The sequence below is a fragment of the Stenella coeruleoalba genome (assembly GCF_951394435.1).
Source record: "Stenella coeruleoalba genome assembly, chromosome: 5".
Taxonomy (NCBI): Eukaryota; Metazoa; Chordata; class Mammalia; order Artiodactyla; family Delphinidae; genus Stenella; species Stenella coeruleoalba.
Window position 1 is genome coordinate 89,778,762 of NC_137150.1, and position 24,930 is coordinate 89,803,691.

General features: G+C 37.4%; 2 protein-coding genes across 6 annotated transcripts in view; one reads left to right on the forward strand and one right to left on the reverse strand.

Moving 5' to 3' along the window:
* HHLA2 (HHLA2 member of B7 family) overlaps positions 1–8,512 on the reverse strand; it is a 160,329-nt gene extending 151,817 nt beyond the window's left edge. For all 5 annotated transcript variants that reach the window (XM_079922888.1, XM_079922887.1, XM_079922882.1 and 2 more), the window contains exon 1: positions 8,334–8,512. The gene's annotated coding sequence lies outside the window, so the exon portion shown is untranslated. The remainder of the gene's footprint in view (positions 1–8,333) is intronic.
* A 191-nt stretch (positions 8,513–8,703) lies between these two features.
* IFT57 (intraflagellar transport 57) overlaps positions 8,704–24,930 on the forward strand; it is a 60,561-nt gene continuing 44,334 nt past the window's right edge. Inside the window, exons 1-5 of the mRNA XM_079923290.1 lie at positions 8,704–9,038; positions 11,587–11,749; positions 12,581–12,699; positions 16,537–16,627; positions 24,589–24,657. Of these exons, the coding sequence (XP_079779416.1) occupies positions 8,833–9,038; positions 11,587–11,749; positions 12,581–12,699; positions 16,537–16,627; positions 24,589–24,657 (648 nt within the window). The 5' untranslated portion in view covers positions 8,704–8,832. The remainder of the gene's footprint in view (positions 9,039–11,586; positions 11,750–12,580; positions 12,700–16,536; positions 16,628–24,588; positions 24,658–24,930) is intronic.

Here is a 24,930-nt window from a genome sequence, read left to right on the forward strand (position 1 = left end):
CTCTCGTTAATCTGTCTTTTCAGTCTAATTCACAGAGCCTCAGCCAAAGAATCTAGAAGGGCAGAGGAAAAAGTTTTCAACTTTAGCTTATTGGACACTTTACCTTAGTCATGATTTATTAACCTGGTAACTGCAACTCATTTGAGATAATAAAACAATTCCCTTAGTAGAGGCAGATACTCTAGGAAATTAGTAAAATTTATGTTTCAAGGAGAATTGCCCCTTGTATTACCCCTTCTAAGACCCTGAGGCTCATTTTGAATTCAAAATTTTATATTAGGAAGGATCCCCACCCCCGAATTGCATAAGCTTCAAGCCCCACAAAGCCAGGATATGCCCCTAGAGGCTTCTATAGCAGGCTAAAAAGTGCGGACATTGTCCCAAATGCAGGGTCATGTACGGATGTCAGGCAGGACAGTGATGTGTCCATATTTGCATTTTAGAAAGATTACTCTGGGAACAATGTAGACAAAGTGTGAAAGAGGACTAGGTCTGCTGGGAAAACAGAAGGAAGCTGTCATTGTATTTCAAGCAAGAATAAAGACCTTTTTCCTTTTTATTTTGTGAAAGGACTTCATGTTCCTTTTGAAAGAGCAAGATCCTCTGGGGCATTTCTAATTTTACATATAAAAGCTCTGGCTTCCCATTTCAGAAGTATTATTCTTCCTCCAAGAAGCTGAGGAGATTCAAACCTTCTGCAGTATAACAATCTTTCCTTGCCTTCAGAAAGTAAAATATGGAGTTTCCATACTCAACAGTGTTAACCTACTAGCAAAAGTAAGTAACGTAACAGCAACAGTTTGTTTTAAAATTACCTGTCAGTTTAAAAATTGAAAATATAACAGATTCTCAGAGACCTTTTTAACCCAATAAGAGATTCAAATAGAGTATATGCTATATCCCTGGATGATAAACTTAATATTACAAAAAATATCCTAAGAGTACATATTTTCACATTGAATACATTTTAGAGTTCATCTGGAAGAAGAAGAATATATCATAGTCAAGAAGACTGAGAGAATTAGAGGTGGGTTGTTCTACCTGAGGGAAAATCTTATTTTAAAGCCAAAAACAGTTTTTCTTCACAGGCATGAGAATAAGCAAGGAGAAGTCTGTTCAAAGTCTGAAGTCTGAAAATGGACCAAGTATAAATCTTTCACATTAATAGGGTAAGAATGGGCTGGTAGATGGCTAGCCATTTTCTTCACAGCTCTCTGGGAAACCAGCAACTCCTGCTCTATGTGGGAGCTGTGGGGAAGGTCTCTCCTTCCTCCTGAGGGCTTAGACAATCACACAGGCTATGTACCATAACAACTGTCTACTCTCCCAGAAGGTTACTGTGACAAATCCATACTCTGCCTTGGGGTACTGCAGAGAAGGAAGAAAAGTTTTATACAGAGTTTATGAGTATTCCTCGGAACTCGGTAACTACAAGTTTTCGAAATGTATATTGGGTGTGCAGATCAAGCACAAAGACATACTGAAAATAAGTTGTTAGAAAGCCAAAAGCATTTTTAGTTTATGCTCTTGATTCAGGACTACATTGGGGTGAGTTCTTTGGAATGCACTTAAACACTTTCCAATTCGAATTCTTAGTGAATGGGACATAGGTGCATGTTCTTCTCCAGATTCTGGAAATACCTGACTCTAAATGGCAGACCCCTTGCTAAAGTTCCTAGGTAGAGAGTCAGCTCATACACCCCTGCACCCTTAAGCAAAAGGCTAAAGGGCATTGTCCCCCATACTAGACACAAAGGAGAGGACCCATCACCTTTATTCTGAAGTTTAGCTCTCCAAGCAAGAGATCTACCTCAATCATATGAATTCTCCTACCAATTTCCCCTAAAACTTCGCAACCCTTCAGAGCATAGGAGAAAAATGGGACTCCCGAGAGAGAAAGTATCACAGGCCATGGGGGTACAGAGGAGGCACAACCAACTGTCTTGTGGAGGGGTACAAGAAAAGAATACACTCTACTCTTCTATATCCTAGGTTGCACTTGCCAATTTACACATGTATGCCGTGCTAGAGTATGAGTTATTTGAGCACAGAGAGGAGGCTCATAAGTCTTTGTATCACCATGCCCAAGCATAGTGCCTAACGCATTGTATGTACTCAAATATTTACTGCGAAAAAAAATTTAGAAAATACTCTGTGGCTGTCAAAAGCAAAATACTGATCTCTGGACCTATTAGTCTGGGCTTTCTCCTTCACACCTCCAGAAAGAAAGAAAAAAATTCTCTCGTCAAAATCTCACTAGATGCAAAGGCAGAATGGATTACCTGTTCTACTCATGAAGCAAAATATGTAGGTATGGTGTAGGAAATCATCTCCACTAAATAGCTAGGAATAAAAATAAGGTGTTTGGATTTAATGTTTGATTACCACGTAATGGTTTGAGCAATGGGTTCCAAAACCTCAAGACAAGGTGCCAATAACCATTTGAAAAACAGGCCATCAGAGAGCCTGGTGTACTGTGTATTGCAATGCAAAGTGTGGCATCTAGCAGATTTTGCTTTTATTAGGTTCTAGGGACCCCCATTAAGAAAGATTTTAGGACATTTATTATTTACCCTCCGTCTTGAATTTAATTTTTCCTTGAGGGAAAAAAATGCTGTCCCATAAATAAACTGAATCTTCTCAATCTAGATCTTAAAGAATAAACCTATTTCTATTTAACCTTTAAAACTCTGAAAAATCAATCTTTCTTGTTAGTACCCAACATGTGTCAAATTAAGTGTTACTAACGTATATGATGGAATAGGACTTTATCAAGAAACTAGAATGAGTGTTTCAATATTTGCAGAGTTACCTATTTTGCCATCTGACAGTATATACTACAGCTGATCAATCTTTAGCAGACTCTTTAAAAACAAAAGCTTAAGACCGTCTTCACTACTTCAGAACCACATAAGAAATTCAGAAGTGTTGCATTTTAATGTCAACTGTTGTAGTAAAAGTTGCCAGTGCCTGCCCAGATCCCTTTTCACCAGGCTGATATATGTATTCCCCAGTTGCTATGAATATTGGGGACTCAGTGTTCACAGCTGCATCCTTTTCCAGAAAATTACCCTTGATAATAGAGGCCACCTCACCCAGAGGTGTCTGGGACAGCCCACAGCCAATGACCCAGGAAGACAAGGGTATAAAGACCAGCCATTTTGCCCCACAGTGGGGCACCTTATGGTGCCATTCATGTCCCAGAGAACATATCATGGTGCCCATTACTATGTTCTGTTGAATCTCCTTCCGAATATCTATCATTTTCTCACCATTCTAATTGTTTCTCATCCCAGTTCAGGAGCATCTCTCACCTGACTATTTGAATTGCCTTCTGAATCAATGTTCATCTTTCCATAGTCCCTTCTCTACAATATTGTCAGAACACTCTAAGATGCAAATTTAATCACCTTCCACTGCCCCTCCCACGACACAGGTGCCTCTACTTGAAATCCTTCAATAACCATCGCCATCACCTACACAGAGGCATTAAATGGAACTCAGTTCACCCATGCACTTTGTTTCTCCTCCAAGAAAATGAGACCATGGAGCAAAGAAAAGCCTTGATATACATATAACACAATGCAACTTGATGGCATTTATCTACCTTGAGAGCCAAAGTTAGCTGAAACAGTTAACTATAATCTTGGAGGCGTTAGAAGACTTCCATTTAGTAGAGAAGAACTAAAAGACTAAGTAAATCCATGGGTTACAAAACCACTCACTTCCCTTTCTAAGTTAGGGAGTTTATTACAGCAAGCTAGGACTGAGTGTGTCCTACTGGTGTTTTGGGCAATAACCTCCTGGACCTCTGGCCCAGGAATCTCTTGGAACATTGGATGTGAAATTTCACAGGTTAAGGTTGGGATGATGATTAGTTCTTAAGTGGGTAACTAATGATGAAAGTCAAACCTACAGTAGTATAATTATGTTAAAGAATAATGTGTGCCTATAGATACTTAAGTATCTAATGTTTGAAAGTTTTGCCTGTTAGAGAAACAGACTGACTTGTGATTCCCATTTATAATACACAGTTGAGTAACTGATTTAGACTTTTGGTTTTACATTAAAATCTACCTTTACAACCAGTAATGGAATATTTCATAGAACTTATTTCCCTCCTCTCTCACTTTTTACTTTTAGAGTCAGGAGATTTTATAGTATCTAGAATAGTTTGTCAGATAATATTAAAACAATATAATAAGCTTATGAACAGTTTAAAACCTCTATAGGAATTTTTGTAAATCCCCTCATTAAACTCCACTGTAACAAATTTACTATATTTACAAATTGAATAAGATTTGAATATCAAAATAAAAGAATAAGGTTTCTCATTTTGAACTTCAATGCATTAATAAATTAAATACATTTAACAACTAAAGTAGCCCCTGAAATAGTATTTTCTGGGTTAGAAAGGTCACCCTCAAAGTCATTAGGATCTCACAGTGACATATAAATCCAAGCTCAGATCCTTGCAAAATCATAAAACATCACAAAATTGAGCTGAATTCCTGCATGACAAAAATGTCCCCTCCTTGAGATGGTTCATGAGTTTTCTAGGTCACCACAGTCCCTCCCCATAACACATACACGCATCGCTCAGTCACTCATTTACCTTTACATTCCTGGTTTTTACATAGGCATTAGCTACTTCAACCCATGTCTCTAGAGCAGTGGTTCTCAACCAGAGGGCATATTGTCACCCAGGGGCCAGCTGGCAAAGTCTAGAGACATTTTTGGCTGTTACAAGTATGGGTGGGTGCTACTGGCATCTAGTGGGTAGAGGCCAGGGATGCTGTTAAAATCCTACAGTGCACAGCATAGCCCCCAACAACAAAGAATTATCTAGCCTAAAATGTCAATAGTGCTAAGGCCAAGAAATCCTGACCTAGAAGAATGCATCTAAAACCCTCCAACACGGCACAGAGGCCTTACAGTGATCTATCATCTTTGTGTATCCTGGAAACTAATCCATTACATTAAATAGGTCACAAGTATCTCCTTTCTTCATGGTTTATGGAGTCCTCATTTGTATTTAATTTCTTAAATTTTGATGAGTTTCTCTTTTCTTTAAAATTTGTTCTTTATTTCCTGCAAGAAATCCTTCCTTACATTGAGATTAAAGATACTCTATTTTGCTTCCTTCTAACCATCCTACAAGTATTTCACATTTATGTCTTCAATCCATATGGAATTTATGTGCTGGAATTCAGAGATGTAATTTTGTTTCCATATGGATAACCCATAGCATCAACAGCATTTATTGAACAGTTCATCTTTCTCCACTAGTTGGTAACACCAACTTTGTCATATACTGAGTTTCCATGTAAACTCTCAGCTGTTTCCAGGCTATTCTCTATTTATTCCTGTGATGCTATTATTTTAAGTTATACTTTTATTAGGGAACTTACTACCTGATATGATTCCTTTCTCTTGCTTCTTTAAATTTTCTCTTACATGAATTTCAGTGTAGGCCCTCTTGGAATTATACTTGAAATTGTTTATGGATTAGGTAAAGATAACTGACTTTTCTCATTGATGAATATTGTATCCCTACTTGGATTTTCCATGACTTTAACAATTTCTCTGTAATCATAATGATAGACTTATTCCTGGGTGCTATATATGGTTTGTTTTTGAGGTTTTTGGTTTTTACATATTTTTTCTTTAGTTTGGATCTTATATATGGCTAACTTGCTGAACTGTCTTAATAGCTTGTCTGTACATTCTCTTGGATTTTTCACTTAATCATATTACCTGCAACAGTTTTTTCTTCTGCAATACTTACTAATTTTTTGTCTCATTGTACTGGCTCTGATCTCTAACACAGTTTTGAAGAGTGGATGTCTTCACTTTGTTTTTGACTTTAAAAGGCTTTGCCTCTAATGCTTCACATTTAAACATTTTTTTCTTTCTAGATTTGTGGCTAATACTTTCTATCAGGTTAAGGAAATTTTATTCAGTTAGTGGTTTTCTAAGTTTTTAACATCCCAAATGGGTGGTACTAGACCATTTATAACACAAAGCAGCTTTGTTCTTTAAGTCTGCCCAGTCTTCCTGAAGGACTTCTTATATTAGGAGATGCAGCTGGAAAGCCTTCCTCCATCTTTGAACCTGCCTCCTTTTCACCCCTAGCCTTGCTCAGCATCTCCCAGGAAAATCTATTTAGCTTAAATCACTTTTGATTGGGATGCTCTTTAGTTTTCAGAGATTAATCCATTCACAGAAATATCTTAAGGGCCCTAAAAACTACCTCCTATCATTTCACAGATAGTTTGCAAGAGATAAAACAGTTAGAAGCCCAGCTATCAATTGTGGTCAACACATAGAGCCAGGGATAAATCTTTAAGATTCTTGAAAGCATACACATGCCTCAACATTCCATTCTCTTCAAGCTCTTATTTAACTCCTTAGTCAACCAGTGAGCAAGTCCTGCCAAAATACTAACACAACTGTACCCCAAAACTCCTGGGTGGCTGAGGAAGCTGGAAGAGGATTTGAGCGTGTACTCTCACACATGTGAAGGAAACTACCTCCATCAGGCAAAAGACCTCTTGAAGTGTTAAACTGTTATGGGTAAACAAAACTTCAGCAAAAATAATCCCTAGGTCTTATAAAAATAAAATGACATTTCAGTGTTCTTTCCCATCTTTTCTTTCTGTGAGAAAATATGCAGTGTTGAACAGTTGGTTTTTCCTTTGTTTCTTTCATTTTCTTCTGTGCCAGTTACTGGGGGACAGTTTATATTTTAATTTCATCTTTTCTTCTTCACACAGTTAAAGGGGAAAATAATTATTCATACTGGTTTCAAGCCAGGCTGCATCAGTATTGTACCTGGGAAGGAAATGGGTAGATTCTGGGAAAGGTTTTTTCTCCCCCCAATCAAAATACATATGTTGTTGGAGGATTTCTCATCAGCCAAAAAACAATGTTTGACTATTTCATTCTGAGTGTTATATATAACTTTCTGAAAATGTCAGAATATCTTATGTAGGCAGCCTGATTTCAAGTGAACATCTCCTTGGTTATAATCAATTTACCTGTAAAGTCTGACACTGTTCTGAGAGTCATCTAAAAAGCCACAGGTTACTTGTGGATTAATCAAGGACCTCAAAGCATATAACTGAGCTTATACTTTTTTTTTTCAGTCCTAAAAAGCTATGCATCTATCTTGTTCTCTGAAAGTTATATAGACATACCACAGTACCCTTTACCCACAGGTATGGTGGTTGTTGTTGGTATGTATGGGGGAGAAACACTGTTCTACGGAGGCAAAGAAAAACAACAGTTCGGCAGTGGTGCAGAATCAAATCCAAATTTTCCACTCGTTTTTATTAAAAGCAGCTGTTAATGACCTGCAGTAGGCAAATGATGTCATTTATCTAAAAAAATTTTCAGTGGTCTTCCCCTTTGGGTTATTTTCTACATAAATCAGTCATTTTACATATTCCTTTTCTTTGGTAAATAGAAAAAGGTATTTGCCTTTCTGGTTTTTCATTTTGATCCTTTATTGGTATCAAAAGCAAGTTAGGTCTAGACTGATATTAAAATGAGAAGTGTTCTTCTGCCCATTTTTCTAACAAAAAGATACTACAAATAAATTTTAAACTTCAGTTCTGTCAAAAAATGGGCCTCTTCTATGTTCTCTAGTAGCAGATACAGGAGATCAGAGATCAAAAATCACATAAATACAAACATACATTCAACCTCTTGCCATACATTTTCTTCTCCCAGGAAACCTCCAGCATCCACCACTTACCTCATTTTTTATGTAGCTGGTAGGAAATCTGCTTGATACACAAACTCTTTTTGACAACTGTAAAGCTGTGGTCAATTATGCCCTTTCTTGTATTTTCCAGGTCAACAGCTGCGCAGTACAGTAGTTAACACTCTGTCTTTAGCCACACTTAAGAGTTATAGCGCAGGGAAATTCCTTTCAAGATTATCTCCTTTATTTTGTTGAACAAGGAACCCCCAAACTTTACACTACGTGTAATGGGCTTGCAACAGATTAAGCAGCAGGATGTGAGTTTAGAGTTCTTATTTCTGAGGTAGAACAAATCGTTCCTCATGCCTCCTTTCTGCTTATCCTCAGCCTTTCTTCTTCCCCACCCCCTCCCAACCAACAACTTTTCCCAGCCCTGGAGTAACAGCGGAGAATTATAATACTTCAAATCTTACAATATATTGTTAAACACAGCATTCCCGAATGAGAGAAAGATTAATGAAAACTCTCGTTGGAAAGCTCCTGAGGTAAGGGGAAACCTATGATATCGACTATCTTTACAACTGTGAAAAACTTTCAGTTTTGAAAAGAAAAGTAAAAAAGATACCAGCAGGTTAGCGTAGCCTTCAGTACTGCAGCACGTCTTCCTTTACTCTTTTTAACTGCTACCAGCTGACTCACACTCCGACTCAGGGGCCCTTGGCAACCAACGGCCCAAGCCCCCTAAAGACTGCTAAGGACCACCAAGAGAGCACAGCGGAAACGCCCGCAGACCCTCCTCGGTGTTTAAATTTCAGCGGGAGGAAGCGTGGCCTAACGTGAGTAGGAGAACGCCACGCCCCCACGGGGCGGGGCTGTCTCACAGCCACCGTCTCCCTAGAGGCGGGGAAGGGGCGGGGGCACACGTGACGTCATCCATGGAGCCCTCCCTGGTTGGAGGGAATTTAGAAGAGACAAGGTGGGAAGGAGGCGGAGTCTAGTTTCCCTGGTGATGGGTTGCCCGGCGGTCGCCTGGTAACCGGCCGCGGAGGTCTTGGCTGAGCCAGCGCAGGCCGCGGAGGTCTGTGGGCCGGGGCTGACGCTGGACTCTTTCTGTCTGTTCCGCGATGGCAGCGGCAGTGGTCACGCCGTCGGGTTTGGAGGATGGGGTTTCTCGGTCCCGTGGCGAAGGGGCAGGGGAGGCGGTCGTGGAACGGGGCCCCGGCGCGGCCTACCACATGTTCGTGGTGATGGAGGACCTGGTGGAGAAGCTGAAGTTGCTCCGCTATGAGGAGGATCTCCTCCGGAAAAACAACCTGAAGCCCCCGTCCAGGTGGGTGCCCTCGTCCCCCGAGCGCCTGGATACGGGCTGGGCTCTGGGGAGATGCCTTCCTCCGGCCTTCGGGGGAACGCCAAGCGCGGGTTAGCGAACACTTGCCTCTGTCTTCCTTCGCAGGAAAGGGCACTTCACCCCAAACTTGGCGACGGAGGGCCGGACTACTCACGGAGCTTAGGCTTCGTATTTTTGTAGGAAGAGTAAAGTTTTGGAACTACAGATAGGATTGGAAGACAGCTTGCCTAGAGCACACACGCAGCTCCATAAAACACAGTTTTTTTTTTCGGATTATAAACGTAATAAAACAACCTCATAGAAAACTCAGAAAACACAAGAAAATGTGTAAAAATAGTACTGCAGTCACTCATAATCTCATCCCGAAAGATGAATGCCATTATCAATTTAGATCTATCTCTAGTTTTTGTTTTTCTCTTTGAGAGCCTGTCCCTACAACTTGTAACTGTGGGTACCTGGACCTTGCTGAGCACTTTGTATGCAGTTAGTAAACTTGTTCACTAATTGCTATGGTTTAAAAGACTTCCGCCTTTGCAGTAACAGTATTCTCGGAAACTGAGAAGTGAAAAAGACAAATGAAATGACAATTATTGGAATTGTCTCTCTCTCATAGAACCCAAAGGCCTGCCCTGTTCTGGTGGGGAATAAGTCCATCATCCTGAAGCCACTGGCATTAGTTACTGAGGGTAGTGGACAGCCAGCACTTTCTCTTCCAGTCAGTGTAGCTTAGTGATAGCCTCATAAATAAGTTTTATAGCTTTCCTTCACATTAGTACTTACTTAATTTTTTGTGTTTATTTTAGATCAAGAATTTGTAGTACTTTCTCTTAAAGGCTACAGCTAGTCTCAAATAATTTCCCTTGACAGTTTGAATCTCATTTCTTGCTCTCTTCCAGTAACTCACATTAGAAGATATGTAGGCTTCATGTAAACTGCCCATATTGCTAAGCCAGTCCATAATAGGAGAAAAGTTAGAGGAAGAATCATTGTTGCTTGATTCATGATAGAAATTGTAGGATTGGAAGTTTTTACTTAAATGAATAGGATAATATAAACAACCAACATCTTCTATGTTAATAAAAATGTGGTTTTTTTCTCCAAGTATATTTTTCAAACTAAAAGAAAGGCCTTAAGGTTCTATAGATATAATCTGTATACTATTTCCTCAGCAGGTTAGCAGGGTACTTTGAGTCATGGATTTGCATGGAAATATCCTAGTTTAATGGTTCTCAAAGTGCAGTCAACAGACCAGCAGAATCAGTATCACCTGGGAACTTATTAGAAGTGCAGTCCCACAGGCCCTTTCCCTGGTCTAGTGTATCAGAAATCCTAGGGGTGGGGCCGGGGCCCAGAAGTCTGTTTTAACAAGCCTTCCAGGTGATTCTGATGCCTGCTAAAGTTTGAGAGCCACTGTCCTAGGTCTACAGTATTTAACAGTATCCATTCCTCTGTCTTGGAGTTGTTAGCAGTTGATACGGAAAAGATGGGTTGTTAGTAGTGGGTGAACATATATTGATACCTACCTGGAAGGACTTCATGGCCCTTTTTTCTTTCCAGCTTTCTGTTATCTTTGAGAACATTTACACTTACCCTGCAGGAAAAAGTTTTGGAAACAGGAAGGAGTAGACTGCTGATTCTTATGAAAAATAGTTATAATATCTATAAATCCAAATGTAAACACAATAGTGATGGCTACACATAAAAGCAAAATAAGATCTTTGATCAAACTGACGAATGCTGTTGCTAGCAGGTTTTATTCCTGATATGTTTAGGTACAAATCATGTTGACCCTCATAGGGCTATTTTTAGTAGTCTGGGGATTTAACCTAAAGTTAACAAATGTTTGTTAGACTGGGGATGTGATAAAACACAGTGGTTCTTACTCCTGGCTGCACCTTAGAACCACCTAGGAAGCTTTTGAAACATGCCCATACTGGAGCTTCACTCCCAGAAGTTCTGATTTAATCTGCGAGGGAAGAAGCAATGTTTAGTAAGGTAGCAATAGTTTGACAAGATCCTCAAGTGATTCAATATGCAGCCAAGATGAGAACAACTGTTTAACCTAGAGGATAGGTTAGAATCAGTGAGCAAAGATAACAGTGACATTGTAAAAAATGTAAAAATGCATAGTGAATAATCATTAAGGTCTTTTTTTAAACTCTGAGCATCTCTTAATTCCAAATGACCATTTTCTGGAAGTACTCTCTTATTAATTATTCCTGACACATAAATGATTTTGGCCAAAGTTCTACATGCTCGGTTTTTTAACATGACCTGCACTTTCTGGATGTAAAGTCTTTGATCTAATATTTTGTGACCAGTAGTAATTGCCCTTATCCTGTTGATTAAAAACTTTAATGTGAGTGTTGTGGTTTACTAGAAACTTCAAAGAGTGAATTATCAATGTGTTTTGTTGTTAAAGCCATTTGGAAAAAAAAATCCTTTGGCAATTTTGGATTTAGCTCCTTTAGCTACTATGGACTTGTTTGAAATATTTCATATTCTACCCTTTCCCCTTCTTTTGAAACAGACACTATTTTGCACTGCCTACCAATCCTGGGGAACAGTTCTACATGTTTTTCACTCTTGCTGCTTGGTTGATTAATAAAGCAGGACACCCCTTTGAGCAGCCTCAAGAATATGATGACCCTAATGCAACAATCTCTAACATATTATCTGAACTTCGATCATTCGTAAGTGTAAACAACTCTCTTCTTTCTGCATGTTCTCAAGTTAGGACATTTTTAATATTGGTAATACAGCCACATAAATGCTAGCCTTTTAGAAGAATTCTCTTTGAATAACTATATACACATGCATATATATGTGTATATATGTATATATATAATTATATCTAGATTTATTTTTCAGGTAAAATCGTCTCAGAATGGTTGATATTATAACATTAATGCCACTTCTAAACATGTTTAGTGTGCACACATTATAGCCCAAAGTAATAATATTTTTCTTAATCTTGATATGTCTCTGAGATAAATTTATGGATACTTAGTTCTCCTTCTAAAAAATGACTAAAAACTGGGAAGCTGGAACACTGTATTTTGAAAGGGAACTTTGATTTAATAGACCATGATAACAGTTGTACTTTTCTGACTTTTCCTGGGGACAAGCAGTAAGAATTTTTGGCACACATGTTATTGATTTTTGACAAGTGAATCACTTCATCCTTCGCATGGTTGTTTAATGATATGATACCAACCTAGTGGTTATACTGAATTTTCACCCTAACAAGATCGATGATTTTTTCTGCTGTCATGAGGTTATTGCCTTTTAATTTGATACTTTTGACAGTAAAGCATATTCATTTTCCTTTAGTATTTCTGTACCAATGGATTAAAAAAAAAGACTAAAGAGATGGATTTCTAAGAAGCAATGTAATTAGTTATTTTAAATCATATTTGAAGAATAGAGAAGTGATACATTTATTCAGCAGTACTTTGCTTAAAATATTTTGACATTTGCAATATAAATAACAAGTTATACCCTGTTTATCTTTTGTATTTCAGGGGAGAACTGCAGATTTTGCTCCTTCAAAATTAAAATCGGGTTATGGAGCACATGTATGCTATGTTCTTGACTGTTTAGCCGAAGAAGCATTAAAATATATTGGTTTCACTTGGAAAAGGTAAAAATTACCCCACCTGGCAACAGTAATTTTATGTGCGGAGCTTTTTGTTCTAAGGGTTCAGAGCTGTTTAGTTGAACTGATAGGAAGTATTTCTTCTTGACTGTTCTAAACTGAAAATGCCACACTTAATTAGAAAACTTAGTATAGACAAAATTGGAATATCTGGTATCTTCAAAACCAGTTTTGATATTGTGCCCCTTCCCAGTTCAGATATATAATTATTAAGGATTTAACTGTAACTGTATATCCTGGTCAATTTAGGACATTTTTTAAAAGTTTCTTTGCATATATTTATTTATACAACCAAAGATAGTATATACATGGGGGTAAATGATAGCTACAGATTTAAGGAAAAAAATGGAAATTAATATAGTATTTTAAGTGGGATTTTCTCCTTTGTTTATAGTGACTGGGCAAGAATAATACTGAAGAAGCCACCTGACACTCTGTTAGACATTGTTCATTGCTTCTTTCTCTGACCTGTGATTTGTTTATATTTCTATTGTTGTATCTATACCATGGTATTAAAGTCATTTGTTTACAGGTCTGGCTTTCTTGCTAGAAATTATGAAATCTTTGTATGTACTCTATGGCAGTTAACATAGCATTTGATATATCATAGATGCTCAATAAATGTTGACCACATGGATAAGGGAATAAAATATTAAGAAACTATCAATTTGTATAGGTTATAATTAGAAAATATATAAAGTTGGTCCTTTGGAGATTGGGATTATTGATGGGTTAGAGACTGTGGAAGGCATTATTCAGGTTAAAAACATGAGCAAGCAGTGAATTTGGATTAGAACTACCTTCTTGGAAAGGTGTATATATTGTTTGTATATTTTAATGTATATTCAGTTACATTCTCTCAGGAAAGTTATCTACTCTCTATTAGTGAATACTTTTAAAAACGTACTTGGCTTAGGTTATCATCAGGTTGAACCATATGAAATTACCGATATTCATCTATTTTTGAACTAAAAAAAGTGGTAATTTCATACGCTCCAACCCAAACAGTACCACTTAGTGCAGTGTGAAGAATGAGTACATAATCTACATTACTTCTTTATTAGATTCCATGAAATGTTATGAGATATCCTGCATTTGGCATTTTTTAAAAATTATTAAATTTATTGCCTAATGAATTCTAAATTCACCAGAAATTATTCGTATCTTAACCACTAAGATAACCAATTGGTATCTTTCCCCCCATGTATATACGGTTCCTATAAATTATACAAATCACAATGCGTGACCAAGAATAAGATATGCTAAGAAACAAAGTACCAAATTAAATAGATAATTTGGTACTTCCTTTGTTTCTTAGCATATCTTATTCTTGGCCATGGATTGTGATTTGTATAATTTATAGGGACCGTATATACATGGGGGGAAAGTAGGGGGAAACATTGAAAATAGGAATTAGAGAATATATCAACTATGTGATATGTAAGTGACGTAGAAGTTACGTGTTTATAGATTCTTATTTTATATATCTAAATATGCTAAAACAAACTAGTAAAAAAAAAAGGAAATTATTCTTTAAGAAGATTGATTTGGTTTGTAGTACTTTACTTCCTTAATATTAAATGTTGATTTTTGTATTTTGTTAACCTGAGGTATGGATTTTTAAAATAACTTTCCAGAAATAAATGCAAATACTTTTTTTTTAAAGATTTATTTATTTTTTTAATTTTATTTATTTTTGCTTCATTGGGTCTTAGTTGCAGCACACGGGATCTTCATTGAGGCATGCAGGATCTTTCTTTGTGGCATGCAGGCTTCTCTTTAGTTGTGGTGTGCGGGTTTTTTCTCTTCACTAGTTGTGGCGCACAGGTTCCAGGGCGTGTGGGCTCTGTAGTTGTGGCACACAGGGTCCAGAGCGCGTGAGCTCTGTAGTTTCCAGCCCACGGGCTCTAGTTAAGGCACGCGAGCTCAGCAGTTGTGGCACACAGGCTTAGTTGCCCTGTGGCATTTGGGATCTTAGTTCCCTGACCAGGGATAGAACCCCCATCCCCTGCATTGGAAGGCAGATTCTTTAGCACTGGACCACCAGGGAAGTCCCCAAATACTTTTGAGTATTTTCAGTATGGGAAATGTGTGTCATTAATCTTGATGGAGAAAAGAGTGCTCAATACTTAGTGTTAGGACCACTGTTTAGATTTTGGAAATAAGAACAAAGCTGGAGTCCTTCTTATTACCTTTATCAAAATAAATTTCAGGACTTCCCTGGTGGCGCAGTGGTTAAGAATCTACCTGCCAGTGCAGGGGACACAGGTTTGAGCCCTGGTCCAGGAAGATCCCACATGCCACGGAACAACTAAGCCCGTGTGCCACAACTACTGAGCCTGCGCTCTACAGCCCACAAGCCACAACTACTGAAGCCCACACGCCTCGAGCCTGTGCTCTGCAAGAAGAGAAACCACTGCAATGAGAAGTCTGCGCACTGCAACAAAGAGTACCCCTGCTCACCACAACTAGAGAAAACCTGCGCGCAACAACGAAGACCCAATGCAGCCAAAAATAAATGAATAAATAGATACATTAAAATTTTTTTAAATAAATTTCAGATTGATCAAAGACGTAAATGTGAAAAATGAAACTATAGGAGTGCTGAAAGACCAAAGGAATGTGGGATGTGTCATGTGATGGAAAAGCCTTATGTATATGATGTTAAAGCTAGGACCCATGCAAGAAAATGTTGCTAAGTCTATGTAATAAGAATTGTAACAGTCCTGAATAGCTAAGAGTATAAGAAATAAATAGGAAAAATATTCTTAACACAGTTAAGCAAAGCATTAATTTTCTTAATATACACACAAGGGCAGGGGGCATAAATATGCATTTCACTGAAAAACACACATAACCAATTGAAATATGAAGAGGTATTCAACCGCTCTCATGTGAAAGAAATGCAGTTAAAACAAGAGTGAGGTTTTTTCACTTAGATGATTGGAAAGGATTAAAGTTTGTTTACCATATTGGCAGATGTTTACCATATTGGCGAATATATGGAAACAGAGTCCCTGTTGTGCGAGTGTAAATTAGGGTAACGTTTTGGAAGCTGGTTTTAGCAATACCGAGCAAAACAATAAAATGTACAAAGTTGTCGACCCAGCCCTTATACTTGTACAAATTTATTTTAAATGATATACATAAACGATAAATGTATAAGGATGATCTTTTCAGTATTGTCTAGTAAAGAAACTAGAAACAACGTCAATTTTCAGCCAGAGATTGCTAGTCATATGACTTATGGTTCAGTGGAATACAGTACAGGTATGTTGGGGGCGGTGAGGAGAAGTTGTACACTTGACCTTTGAACGATGCAGAGCTTAAGGCTGTGGAAAATCCATATATAACTTGTAGTAGGCCTTCCTTATAAGTCATCCCTCCAAATCCGCAGTTCTGCATCTGCAGATTCAATCTACCACAAAACGTGTAGCAGGGTAGTATTTACCATTGAAAAAAATCTCTGTGTAAATAGACCCATGCAATTCAAACCCATGTTGTTCAGGAGTCAACTGTATATATACTTAAGTGTGGTATATTAGTAAGTAAAGAAAGTAGGTTGGCTAACAGTATGCGTGGTATCATCCCATTTATGTACTTGATTCTTCAAATTTGGAGGTAAACATTTTTGCTTCTTTACATAGAAGGTTTCAGGAAGGATACGTGAAACATTTAACAGTGATTCTGGAAAAGGGGGCAGGTGAAAAAGGACCAGAACTGGTGTAGCGGGGGGATCCTTAATATTCACATTATGCCTTTTTGCTCTGCTGAAATGTTTTGTTTTTTACTCTCATCTCATGTTAAGCTTTATTATTTTAGACCAACATACCCAGTGGAAGAATTAGAAGAAGAAACTGTTGCAGAAGATGATGCAGAATTAACATTAAATAAAGTGGATGAAGAATTTGTGGTATGTGTGTTGCGGAACTTTTTGTTCATTTTCACCATTGGATTCATTTCCCTTAATCAGTATCAGTTGTTTAGACCTTTAGTTAAGTTAATACTCATGTTCTGTAATGATTGAGGTCTGAATTTTAGCAGAGGTTCTTCAAATGTAGACAGGAAGTAGTAGACCACTAGTTATATGGGTTAACATTTTATTAACAACCATTCATGATCTTAAATAGGCCATAAATAATAAAGAATTTAGAAGAGAGCAATAGAATTTAGGATTAATACATTCCGCTTCATAAGAACACCATTCATTTCTCAGGAACTCCTTTATGCTTCTAAAATTAGGATGAAGACCACCCTGCAGGAACTTAAAAAATACTTATACATACCAACATTATTTAAATTGTTTGGCAGCATCTGGGCCTATCCGCATACTTAACATTCTATCCATAGTGTGAAATTAAATGTTCACGTCTCTACAACAGACTAGACTAGGAAAATGGTGGAGCAAAAGAACTTTTCCTCAGAACCAGATATGGATTGACCCTGGTGTTTTAGGAAGTGTACATATGATTTGAAATTAAAATGGCAGGGAAAAAAACTTTGTAGTATATTTTACTGTCATAAACCAATTAAATTTTTCAGGTGATTTTTTTGAATCCACAGAAAGTATATTCTATATTGCAGCTTAAAGTAATTTATTAAGGTACTATATGCTGCAAAGATATTAATCACTGCATTATTTTATAGTGAATGATGAAAATAACCATTAAATAAATTAGACTATATCAGATAGTAGAATATCATATACCCATTAAAAATTGTTTACAAAGAAGGGCTTCCCTGGTGGCGCAGTGGTTGAGAGTCCACCTGCCGATGCAGGGGACACGGGTTCGTGCCCTGGTCCGGGAAGATCCCACATGCCGTGGAGCGGCTAGGCCCGTGAGCCATGGCCGCTGAGCCTGCGCATCCGGAGCCTGTGCTCCGCAACGGAAGAGGCCACAATAGTGAGAGGCCCACGTACCGCAAAAAAAAAAAAAGAAATGTTAGTGACATGAGGATGACAACTTATACTATATGCATAAACTCAACTATATAAAATATGCAGAAAAAATATTAATATATTAACATTAGTTATATATGGGTAGAGGGATTATGGATGATTATTTTCTCTTCTATACATCTTTATATCTTCAAAGTTTTTAACATGTATTTTATTAGCAGTAGAAATATTTTAAACCATATGTATTAAAAAGATGACTGCTATTTATAGAAGGAAAAAGACCACTATAAAACAAATCAATTTAAAAGGTATCTTTCTAAATGTGATAAATTTTTAAAGTTAAGGTAAAAATGTAGTCATTCATGTGTTCATTGAGCATCTGTTATGTAGCAGGCACTGGGCAAGAACCTGATGGTGCTGGATGTACAAAAACTCTGAGGCAGGAAGGAGCTTAGCATGACCAAGGAACTGAGAGAAAACCACAGTGGCCGTATCTCCTAAGTGAGCGGGAGGGTGGCTTAAGATTAACTGGGAAGATAGACCAGGTCCAGATCATTTTGGGCGTTTTAAGTTTAGACTTTATACTTTGTGTAATAGATCTTTCCATTCAGGCTCAGAAAATTTTAAGTCCTCACATAGTCCCAGTTGTTCATCTCACTTATTTTACTCGGGTATCTTCCTCATCTTGTCTTCTTAGTTACTGTTTATTAGTTATTAGTTAATAGCTTATCTACAGATACCTGGTCCTAGTGCATCAATATTTAGCTTCAGGGCTTCCCTGGTGGTGCAGTGGTTGAGAGTCCACCTGCCGATGCAGGGTACACGGTTCGTGCCCCGGTCCGGGAAGATCCCACATGCCGCGGAGCGGCTGGGCCCGTGAGCCATGGCTGCTGAGCCTGCGCGTCCGGACCCTGTGCTCCGCAACGGGAGAGGCCACAACAGTGAAAGGCCCGCATACCGGGAAAAAAAAAAAAAAAAAAAAATTAGCTTCAAAGACCTATAACTCAAAACTGCTCGTCAGGGGGAAAAAAGGAAGAAAACCTACTAATCAGAAGGAAAACTCTGTGAGGGCAGAAACCAATTTTGCACATTTTTTGTATCTCCAGTTTATTATGCAGTGCCTGGTGCCTTAGTAAGTGTTCATTAAATATTTGACCAAAAATCACCTGTCAGCATATTGCTTGTAACTTTTAGAAATTATAGCTTTTTTTTTTTTTCTGAGAACCATTTAAAGTTCAAAGCAGCATTATTGTTTGTGTAAATTAGAGAAACAAACTAGAAAGCAGCCTCTTCACACATTTCTTGCCAACTGTGAAGTAGAGACCTTCTGCTGTCATAAGATCAAGCTGAAGGCCTTCCTCAGGGGGTTGCCTCTGAGGCTGTCATGTCTGTTGAATTTTTTTCTTTCCTTTCTTCCTTATTGTCATTATATTATCCTAAGGAACCCTCTCTTACCTCTCCCATTCCTCTTGCTAAGGAGAGCTGGATCAGTGCCAAAAAGCCTTTGGCTGGTGGGATAGTACTTCATTTTGTTGCCAGTTTGTGGGATAGCTCAAGGATGGTAAAGATCATTTCTGACAGAGTAAAGTTAGTCTATAATCAACAAGGAACTCAAAACCTTCAGTTTTAGACTGGCCAAATAAAGATAGGACACATTGGAAAGAAAGAAAGTGAGGAGAGAGAGGGGAGGAGGGAGAGAGAGAGGCAGAGAGGAAGGGAGGGAGGATTGGGATCATGACACAGAATATTTTCAAAGAATATTCTCACAGAATGTTCTCACAGTATATAATCATATCCTTAGTAATTGGCAATAAAAGAATTAAGAGGATACATACTAGGCAAAGAAATGACAGGAAATTGTTGAGTGCCTTCTAAATTACTGAGATTAAAATCCTCTTAATTTATTTTAAAACTATTTTTGAGTCTGTTTATATTCAAATTCCTTTCGAATGCTTTCTTAATAATATTTAGTAACTTAAATCCTTTTTCTAGTACCTACTCTTAAAGCTTTTTGCCTATGAGTGTTCAGTCCACCACAATTCAACAAGTATTTATTGATCACCTATATTAATAGTACTGATTAGGTTATTATAAAAACATTATAAACTTGTCTCTTCTCCCATGGGCACTAAGTCACTGGCATTTCAATCATTTGCTCTGGTTAAGTAGACCATCACTAGTGCAAACACAGGATAGACTGAGCTGTTTCTCAAAGGTGTGGCTCTGCATGTATGCTTAAGATTTAACATGTAAACAGATCAGTTTTGTCTACACCTCTATGCCCCACTGCCCCATCCCCAAAAATATGAACGTTAGTTGAGTGTATGGAATCTGCATTTATATTGTTTCATGTTTTACTAAAATCTTTCCAGTTCCCCAAAGATTAGCAGAGTTCCCCTATCTTATTTTAGTGGCCCTACTCCCAGAGATTCTACTTTCTGAGTAGCTCTGGGATGGAGCCTTACATTTTCACAAGCTCCCAGGTGATGCTGATGCTGATGCTGCCTGTCTAAGAACCACATTTTGAGAACCACTGTCTTACATACTTCTTTTTTTAAATTTCTTTTATTAATTTTTACTGGAGTATAATTGCCTTACAATGTTGTGTTAGTTTCTTGCTGTACAGCAAAGTGAATCAGTCATACATATACATATATCCACTCTTCTTTAGATTTCCTTCCCATTTAGGTCACCACAGAGCACTGAGTAGAGTTCCCTGTGCTATACAGTAGGTTCTCATTAGTTATCCATTTTATATATAGCAGTGTATATATGTCAGTCCCAGTCTCCCAATTCATCCCACCCCTCCTAACCCCCTTGGTAACCATACGTTTGTTCTCTACGTCTGTGACTCTATTTCTGCCTTGTAAATAAGTTCATCTCTACCATTTTTCTAGATTCCACATATAAGCGATATTATATGATATTTGTTTTTCTCTTTCTGACTCACTTCACTCTGTCTGCCACTCTCTAGGTCCATCCATGCCTCTACAAATGACCCAATTTTGTTCCTTTTTATGGCTGAGTAATGTTCCATTGTATATATGTACCACATCTTCTTTATCCATTCCTCTGATGACTGACATTTAGGTTGCTTCCATGTCTTGGCTATTGTAAATAATGCTGCAAGGAACATTGGGGTGTGTGCACCCTTTCAAATTAAGGTTTTCTCCAGATATATGCCTAGGAGTGGGATTCTGGGTCATACGGAAGCTCTAGTTTTAGCTTTTTAAGGAACCACCATACTGTTCTCCATAGTAACTGTACCAATTTACATTCCAGCCAACAGTATAGGAGGGTTCCCTTCTCTCCACACTCTCTCCAGAATTTATTGTTTGTAGATTTTTTGATGATGTCCATTCTGACTGGTGTGAGGTAATACCTCACTGTAGTTTTGATTTGCACTTCTCTAATAATTAGTGATGTTGAGCATCTTTTCATGTGTTTTTTGGCCATCTGTATGTCTTCTTTGGAGAAACGTCTATTTAGGTCTTCTGCCCATTTTTTGATTGGGTTGTTTGTTTTTTTGATATTGAGCTACATGAGCTGTTTGTATATTTTGGAGATTAATCCCTTGTCAGTTGCTTCATTTGCAAATATTTTCTCCTATTCTGAGGGTTGTCTTTTCGTTTTGTTTATGGTTTCCTTTGCTGTGCAAAAGCTTTGACGTTTCATTAGGTCCCATTTGTTTATTTTTGTTTTTATTTTCTTACTCTAGGAGGTAGGTCAAAAAAGATCTTGCTGTGATTTATGTCATAGAGTGTTCTGCCTATATTTTCCTCTTAGAGTTTTACAGTATCCAGCCTTACATTTAGGTCTCTAATCCATTTTGAGTTTATTTTTGTGTATGGTGTTAAGAAGTGTTCTAATTTCATTTTTTACATGTAGCTGTCCAGTTTTCCCAGCACCATTTATTGAAAAGACTGTCTTTTCTCCACTGTATATTCTTGCCTCCTTTGTCATAGATTAGGTGGCCATAGGTGTGTGGGTTTATCTCTAGACTTTCTATCCTGTTCCGTTGATCTATATTCCTGTTTTTTGTGCCAGTACCATACTGTCTTGATTACTGTAGCTTTGTAGTATTGTCTGAAGTCACGGAGCCTGATTCCTCCAGCTCTATTTTTCTTTCTAAGATTGCTTTTGCTCTTCGGGGTCTTTTGTGTTTCCATACAAAGTGTAAAAATTTTTTTGTTCTAGTTCTGTGAAAAATGCCCTTGATAATTTGAAAGGGACTGCGTTGAATCTGTAGATTGCTTTGGGTAGTATAGTCATTTTCACAATACTGATTCTTCCAATCCAAGAACATCGTATATCTCTCCATATGTATCATCTTTGATTTCTTTCATCAGTGTTTTATAGTTTTATGAGTACAGGTCTTTTGCCTCCTTAGGTAGGTTTATTCCTAGGTATTGTATTCTTTTTGATGCAATGGTAAATGGGATTGTTTCCTTAATCTCTCTTTCTGATCTTTCACCGTTAGTGTATAGGAATGCAAGAGATTTCTGTGTATTAATTTTGTATCCTGCAGCTTTACCCAATTCATCGATGAGCTCTAATAGTTTTATGGTAGCATCTTTAGGATTTTCTATGTATAGTATCATGTCATCTGCAAACAGTGACAGTTTTACTTCTTCTTTTTCAATTTGGATTCCTTTTATTTCTTCTCTGATTGCCATGGCTAGGACTTTCAAAACTACGTTGAATAATAGTGGCGAGAGTGGGCATCCTTGTCTTGTTCCTGATCTTAGAGGAAATGCTTTCAGCTTTTTTCACCATTGAGTATGATGTTCGCTGTGGGTTTGTTGTATATGGCTTTTATTATGTTGAGGTAGGTTCCCTTTAAGCACACTTTGTGGAGAGTTTTTATCATAAATGGGGTTGAACTTTGTCAAAAGCTTTTTCTGCATCTATTGAGATGATCATATGGTTTTTATTCTTCAGTTTCTTAATGTGATGTATCATGTTGATTGATTTGCATATATTGAAGAATCCTTGCATCCCTGGAATAAACACCACTTGATCAGGGTGTATGATCCTTTTAATGTGTTATTGGATTTGGTTTGCTAGTGTTTTGTTGGGGATTTTTGTGTCTATGTTCATCAGTGATATTGGCCTGTAGTTTTCTCTTTTTGTGGTATCTTTGTCTGGTTTTGGTATTAGGGTGATGGTGGTCAAATGAGCTTGAGAGTGTTCTTCCCTCTGTAATTTTTTGGAAGAGTTTCAGAAAGGTAGGTGTTAACTTTTCTCTAAATGTTTGATAGAATTCGCCTGTGAAGCCATCTGGTTCTGGACTTTTGTTTGTTGGAAGATTTTTAATCACAGTTTCAATTTCAGTACTTGTGATTGGTCTGTTCATATTTTTTCCTGGTTCAGTCTTGGAAGGTTTTAGCTTTCTAAGAATTCGTCCGTTTCTTCTGGGTTGTCCATTTTATTGGCGTATAGTTGCTTGTAGTCGTCTCTTATGATCCTTTGTATCTCTGTTGTTACTTCTCCTTTTTCATTTCTAATTTTGTTGATTTGAATCCTCTCCCTCTTTTCCTTGATGAGTCTGGCTAAAGGTTTACCAATTTTGTTTACCTTCTCAAAGAACCAGCTTTTAGTTTCATTGATCTTTGCTATTGTTTTCTTTGTCTCTATTTCATTTATTTCTGCTCTGATCTTTATGATTTCTTTCCTTCTACTAACTTTGGGTTTTGTTTTGTCTTCTTTCTCTAGTTGCTTTAGATGTAATGAGAGGTTATTTGAGATTTTTCTTATTTCTTAAGGTAGAATTGTATTGCTGTAAACTTTCCTCTTAGAATTGCTTTGGCTGCATCCCATAAGTTTTGGATTGTCGTGTTTTCATTGTCATTTGTCTCTAGGTATTTTTTGATTTCCTCATTGATTTCTTCAGTGATCCATTGATTATTTGGTAACATATTTTTTAGCCTCCATATGTTTGTGTTTTATACAGTTTTTTTCCTGTAATTGGTTTCTAATCTCATAGTGTTGTGGTCAGAAAAGAAGCTTGATACTTCTAAATGCTTAAAGATAAGGGTTATCCTTGAAATCTGCCACTGCAGCTTTTGTACAACTCTACATGTGTAAGTGTCCACCAAACAACACCCACTTATTTTTTTTGTTTTTCTGTACAAGACTTCAGGGCCAAGTTCCATTTGCTTTATTACCATGTCTTTAAGCTTTGGATATTCTTGTTAAATTTGTTTCACCCACTATGTCACTTGTCACCACAAAGACATTTGAAGAGAAAGGGGAACTAAAGTTTTGTTGTATATGCTTAGAGAGCCTGCTCAGACTCTGTATTTACTGTATATTGGAGAGGGAATTGATTCTCAAAGGGTCTCTTCTGACCCCATTCCCCATATCAGTTGGGCTAGGAATCAGGACCAGCTTGGAATCTACCTGAACTTTTCTTTTAGATAGTTAATATCTAAGATACAAGTTTAGTATCTTACATGTATATATTTTACATCCTTATATACATTTAATATTTAATATCTTTAAACTTGAGCATATAAAAGATGAGATGTCAAAAATATACGTTAATGTGATTGGTCCCTGGAGTAGGTGAGAGTATTCTATATCTGTCAGCCTCTTATTTTTGTCCATTTTAGTCATGTTACTCAAAATTTCCATTAACTCCTTCCAGTGTCTCTTTATTTCAGATATGCCACTTGGGACTGTTTCTTGTTATGTTTTTATGTTTATTTATCCCCAGTTTCACAGCAGTGGCATCTTTCTCTCTTTTTTTCTTTTCTTCAGTGACTCTAAAAGAGGTCCTATTTTTAAATGGCATCATCAAAAAACAGATAACATTATGCCCTACTTTATGCACACTACTAGGCTTTTAAATACCCTTTCCTGCATTAGTCTTTCTATAGAGCTTAGCATATTAAGTATGTGAAATCTGAAAATACCTTTTTTAATTACAACTTTTATAATTATTAACTTTTAAACTCTTTTATTTTTCTAAGGAAGAGGAGACAGACAATGAAGAAAACTTTATTGATCTCAGCCTTTTGAAGGCCCAGACCTATCGCTTGGTAAGTTACATGTGATACACACAGGACCAACAAGCAGTCAGTACACATATTCTGCTAGAAATTGAAACAAGTAGAAATCATTCTTGGCCATTGCTTTGTGTGTCATTTGAAAAGTAGCTCTCGAAGCTGTTTTTCTATATATACAATATTATAATTATAGCAAATATACAAATCAGAGGGGCAAGTGGGAAAGCCTTCTGTCCATACCATGGAATATCAACTCAGGGCTTCTCATGTAAACTGGAAATAATTGATTTGCCTTATGTTATTTTT